We start from the raw sequence: 5,882 nt of genomic DNA, 5'->3' as shown, positions 1-5,882 counted from the left end.
GACATCTTGTGATGAAGTAGGATTTATATGCTAGCTAATTATGACGACCTTGTTTTAGTTTTTGTTAATAAGATTGAGATCATGAACTTGTTAATAAGATTGAGATCATGAATAATTTTTCAAAGGGTAAATAATGAATATAAAAACAACACATACCAAAATAAAATATACATTCGAAACTTTAAGAAATACTAATTTTTTTTTTTATGAAACTAAAACAATTAGTCATTCAAATTCATGCTAATCTTGTAGTTAGTTTATACAGAGTAATATAGTATTCAGTTGAGTGGAGGGATTATTTGTTTGAACAATTATAGTATTTTCCTTGTCTATATAGTCTTCAATCTCCAATGAACCATCCCTACAAAATAAAAACAAAAAGTCCACTAAGTAATTAATTACAAACAAAATTGTGAATTTGATTTATGTAATATTAACCTTATCATTATTAATTAAAAATTTTTCCATTAAATAGTGAAAGAATAGAACATTGAGTCATAAAGATGTAAATATTTTTACCTTTGAATAGCACAACACCACAAATCTTGATAGGCCCTAAATGAGAACAAAACAACACATAAGTGAAGTTTAAAGATGTGATGAGAAAATGCAATATTGAAAAGAATTGCCAAATAGAGAGAGAAAGTTATGCCTTCTTACTAGAAAATTAGGGTTAGTTCTTGCAGCATGGCTCGACTAACCAAATCAAAAAATTCTCAAAAATCCAAAAAAATTAGATCTTCTGCACAAGTTCGTCTTTCTTTTAGTAACAATAAAATTAATTATCGACTTGATATTACAGATTTGATTGAAGAAAACTCAAACCCACGACCTAATTCTGTTGAAGCACGTTCAACAAAGGTAATGAGTGATATAGTTAGAATACCGGTCCTGGATTTGGATGCGATTGTTGAAGAATCCGAAGAGGAGGAGTTTGAACCAACAACGGTGGTGGAAACTGAAACTATTTCTGAGGATCGGGAAGGATGGACAAAGGTTACTGGTAAGAAATCTGCTGCTAAAACCCCTTCGTCCCCTAGTTCTGTATAAATTACAGAGGAAGATGTTAAACCTGAATTGGAATATTGGTCAACTGTTGTGATTTGTTACGTTTTAGGGGGTAATCCTCCATGGGAAATTTTGACTGGTTTTATCAATAGGATCTGGGGGGTGTATAAGTATGATAAGATTTCTTTCCTGCCTAATGGTGTGTTTTTGGTCCGCTTTCCCACGCTTGAATGTAAGAATTTGGTACTAAAACAAGGATTCCCTTTATTTGACAATAAGCCAGTAATTGTAAAACCTTGGACAGAACAAAGCTTGTTAATGAAGGAAAATGTTCCAGCTGTTCCAGTATGGGTTAGGTTATGTGGTTTAGGTCTGAAATTTTGGGGACAATCTTGTTTGGAGAAAATATCCACCCTGGTTGGGAAGTACATGAAGAGTGACAATGCCACTATTGAGAAAACGAGGCTTAGATATGCACGTCTGATGATTGAGGTTAAGGTTAATCAACATTTCCCTGACAAAATATGTTTCAAAGATGAAAAAGGAGAGGATGTCTTGGTTTTGGTGGAATATGAGTGGAAACCTGAGATATGTGCTAGTTGCAGAGGAATTGGACATAATAAGGAGGTGTGCAGGAAGAAGGTCAGTGTCCCTCAACAGAAAATGGCATGGAGACCCAAGCCTGTTGTGGCTCCAAAGCCTGTTGTTGATCCTTCTAGACAGCCTGTTGTACCTCCTTCTGTTCAGACTCCAGTGCAACAAGCAGAGAAACCATTTGGGGGACCTACTATTCACAACTCTAATTGGATTACACCATCTCCAGTTATAGTTAGAGTCAGGCAGGAACACCAAAAGGACTTGAAGTTGACTGAAGTAAGATGTGAAGGGCAACTATAATTGGAACCACCTGATGAGGATGGTCCTCCTCCAGCTGACATACCTAAGGAGGGGGAAGTGAGTGTTCCTACTCTTGATCATGGATAGTTTGGGTTTTTGGAACATTAGAGGTATGAACAATCCTGCCAAACAACTTGATATTAGGAAATTTCTATTTTAGAATAAGGTGGGATTGTTTGGATTAGTAGAAACTAAGATTAAGAGCAATAACTTTTCTACAGTTTTACATAATTTAGGACAAAGTTAGCAGGGTATAAATAATAACTCTCATCACCCTGGTGGGAGGGTTTGGATTATATGGCAACCACAGTTGTTTCAGATTCATTACATAGATAGTAGTTCTCAGCAAATTACTATAGAGGTTACTGAAACTGCATCAGGAGATCAATTTTGGTACACTGTTGTCTATGGGTCCAATGATGAAGCCATCAGATGTGAATTATGGGATATTTTGAAGGAGACCAAAACTAAATGTCAAGGGGTTTGGTGTATATGTGGGGACTTTAGTAATGTACTCAACTTTCATGAGAGAATTAGTAGAGATGTACGTTGGAGTGAGATAAGAGATTTCAGAGATTGTGTTGATTACTGTGAAGTACAAGATATAAGTGCTCATGGGGCTTTCTTTACTTGGACCAATAAACAGGATCCTAGTTCAAGAGTCTTCTCTAGAATTGATAGGATGATGGTAAATAGGGACTGGTATGATATGTATCCTGAGAGCAATGCTTATTTTATGGCTGAAGGTATCTATGACCACAATCCTTGTGTCTGTTACAGAAGAATGACTGATGTCAGAAAGAAAACTCAATTTAAGTACTTCAACATGTGGAGTATTGCACCTGAATTCAAAAACATTGTTCTCCATGAGTGGAATAAGCAGATCAGAGGGACCAAAATGTATAGAGTGGTGACCAAACTCAAATCTCTTAAAAAATCACTCAAGGCTTTGAATAGACAAAGGTTCTCTGATGTGGAAAGGGCTGCTGAAGTTGCTAAAAAACTACTGTTTGATATCCAAGAGACAATGCATTTAACCCCTCATAATCAGACAATTTTACATGCTGAACAAGCTGTTGCATCCAGTTATAAAATGCTAGCTGAAGCTCAGTTCAGTTACCTTAAACAGAAGGCTAAGACAGAGTGGTTGAGAGAAGGGGATGAAAACTCAGCTTTCTTTCATAGTCAAATTAAGGCAAGACATGTATCCAACAATATTTTTAGGATTGATGATAGGTATGGGATCACCCAAACTGATAATCAGGGTATTGAGGGAGCTTTCCTTGATTACTATCAGGATTTGTTGGGGAATCACACTAGTACTACGAAAGTACATGGCCCAACTGTTAGAGCTGGACCTACCCTCACAGAACTTCATCATCAAATATTGTTGAGACCTGTGACCAAGGATGAAGTCAAGGCTAGTATCTTCTCTATTCCTTCTACAAAAGCACTAGGGCCTGATGGATACTCAAGTCAGTTCTTCAAGGATTCGTGGGACATCATAGGTAATGAGGTGAGTAAGGTTGTCTTGGATTTCTTTCAATTTGGGCATCTTCTTAAGCAACTCAATTGTACCACTATCACCCTCATACCTAAGGTTAGCATGCCAGTACATGTGCATGAATTCAGGCATATAGCATGCTGTAACATCCTATATAAATGCATTGCCAAAATTTTATGCACTAGGCTTGGTCAAGTGCTACCTGATATTATCAGCTGTAATCAAGGAGCTTTTATCAAGGGCAGGACTATTGTGGAAAATGTGCTTATATGTCAAGATCTGGTCAAGTTGTACAAGAGAAGATCTGCCTCTCCTAGATGTCTACTTAAGATTGACCTGAGAAAGGCTTACGATACAGTTGAGTGGGGATTTGTACAAGCCATGCTTCAAAAGTTAAACTTCCCTACCAAATTCATTGACATGCGCTGGTCTGCATTACTACTCCATCATATTCTCTGGCTCTTAATGGTAATAACTTTGGTTTCTTTAAAGAAAGAGGGGTCTCAGGCAAGGAGACCCCATCTCCCTCTTGATCTTTACCCTCTATATGGAGTATTTGTCACGTATTCTCAATGTGGTTTCTCAACAAGACAGCTTCCAGTACCATCCTCTGTGCAAATCTACTAGACTTACTCATCTACTCTTCGCAGATGATCTACTGTTGTTTTGTAAAGGTACTGATCTATCTATCATGTGGTTATTAAGGTCTTTCTCTACCTTCTCGGCTGCATCTGGACTTAAACTGAACAAAGAGAAGTCCAACATTTATTTTAATGGTGTGTCTGCAAGCATAATTCAAAACATTTTACAAGTATCTGGGTTTGTTCAGGGGCAACTCCCATTTAAGTACCTTGGGGTCCCTATTTCTTCCAAGAAAATCTCCAAGAATGATGGCATGAAACTTGTGGATAAGGTAGTTGCTAGACTTAGATCTTGGGGAGCTAGATAGCTATCTTATGCAGGTAGATTGACACTGGTAACTTCTGTTCTATCCACTCTTCATTCTTATTGGGCCAGCATGTTTTTAATATCTGTTGGAATCATGAATAAGATTGAAGCTACTTGTCGAAATTATCTCTGGGGAGGTTCTGATAATTACTTGAAAGCTCTAAAAGTTAACTGGGATCAATGTTGATGTCCCAAAGAGGAGGGAGGCCTGGGTATTCAAGCTGCTAAAATCTGGAACAAAGCCCTCTTGGGAAAGTATGTCTGGTGGGTAGCTAGCAAAAAAGATCACCTCTGGGTTAGATGGATCAGTCATTTCTATATGAAAGGAGTACATTGGACTGAGTATAAGCCTCCAGGTGATTGCAGTTGGTCGTGGAAAAAAATTAGTTACATGATGCCACTATTCAAACAGGCCTATATACAGGATCAGTGGCTTGGACTGGATAAACCTTACTCTATTCAGGCTGGATACCAATGGTTGAGACTAGGAAAAGCTAAGGTACCTTGGAGATTTGTTTGTTGGAATAGATTTAAATATACCTAGGCACTCTTTCATCTACTGGGTAGCAGCACATCAGATATTGTTAACTCGTGACAGAATGAAGAAAATGGGGTTTGGTACTGATAAAACCTGTTTTCTCTGTGGGAGTAGTAATGAAGATCATCAGCATTTGTTCAGTGACTGCCCTTTCAGCACTCATTGCTTCAGCTTGTTGAAACAGAAACTCCATATTCAGTTCCCAGTCCAGCACCTGGCTACTTGGCAGGCCAATGGTCGTGGTACATCCAGACTGCAACGTGATCTAATCAGTGCATGTCATGTTGTTGTCATCTATGAAATATATATGGCAAAATAGGAATCATACAAGACTTCATGGCAGTGTTAGGCGTCCTGAGTCTGTTGTGCAGCAATGTATTCAGGCAGTTGTTGCTAGATTTTGGTTGAGGAATAGACATACACCTCATAGGAAAGAACTAGCTTGGCTACACAGTCTACAATGATACTCATACATACATAGTATATATACATTTAGACTAGATAACTAGGAATCATATGCTGAGAACTTAATCAGTTTTTGTACTTAGACTTCAATTTTTATAATACAACTTACCGGTTACCAAAAAAAAAAAGATGTGATCAGCACTTCAGAGGCAATGGAACTTAAAATTAAATAAATAAATTATTAATTTAAAGCCTTAATACACTTACCTTGATGTTGATAAAGTGATAAGATAGATTATTTTCTGATACGATTATGTTAGAGGTGGCGGTGAAAAAAATATTGGCTTGAATTATGGTTCACAAATGTTGTCTTTCATCAAACATTTATAGCCAATTGAGAATGCATTTTATGACTTTTCGGCGTCTTTTTTTTATTATTATTATCAAATTTAATATATACATAAATTGTAGCAAGGTTTTGTGACTTTTGAGCATTCTTTTTCATTATTAAGAAATTTAATATAGACATAAATATAGAGTAAGGATAAATGAAATGTAAAAGGCTTTCTTTAATTAGTAGAT

The 5,882-nt window shown here is 36.9% G+C and overlaps 1 protein-coding gene across 1 annotated transcript; it reads left to right on the top strand.

Moving 5' to 3' along the window:
• The first annotated feature begins 864 nt into the window (after positions 1–864).
• LOC141614245 (uncharacterized) lies at positions 865–5,159 on the top strand. Its single transcript, XM_074433004.1, has 6 exons — positions 865–1,003; positions 1,118–1,881; positions 2,156–3,837; positions 4,115–4,322; positions 4,770–4,856; positions 5,067–5,159. Exons 1-6 carry the CDS (start codon positions 865–867, stop codon positions 5,157–5,159), a joined length of 2,973 nt encoding a protein of 990 aa, XP_074289105.1.
• Positions 5,160–5,882: the final 723 nt, after the last annotated feature.

The sequence above is a fragment of the Silene latifolia genome, chromosome 11, assembly GCF_048544455.1.
Source record: "Silene latifolia isolate original U9 population chromosome 11, ASM4854445v1, whole genome shotgun sequence".
Lineage (NCBI taxonomy): Eukaryota > Viridiplantae > Streptophyta > Magnoliopsida > Caryophyllales > Caryophyllaceae > Silene > Silene latifolia.
This window is presented reverse-complemented; position numbering and strand designations above follow the sequence as displayed.

Bases quoted from the DNA above. Each gene is read 5' to 3' on its own strand.
- LOC141614245 (XM_074433004.1), top strand. From the start codon at position 865: ATGAGTGATATAGTTAGAATACCGGTCCTGGATTTGGATGCGATTGTT. The intron at 1,004-1,117 runs GTAAGAAATCTG...GTTACGTTTTAG, and splicing joins AGGATGGACAAAGGTTACTG to GGGGTAATCCTCCATGGGAA. The intron at 3,838-4,114 runs GTCTGCATTACT...GTGGTTATTAAG, and splicing joins AAATTCATTGACATGCGCTG to GTCTTTCTCTACCTTCTCGG.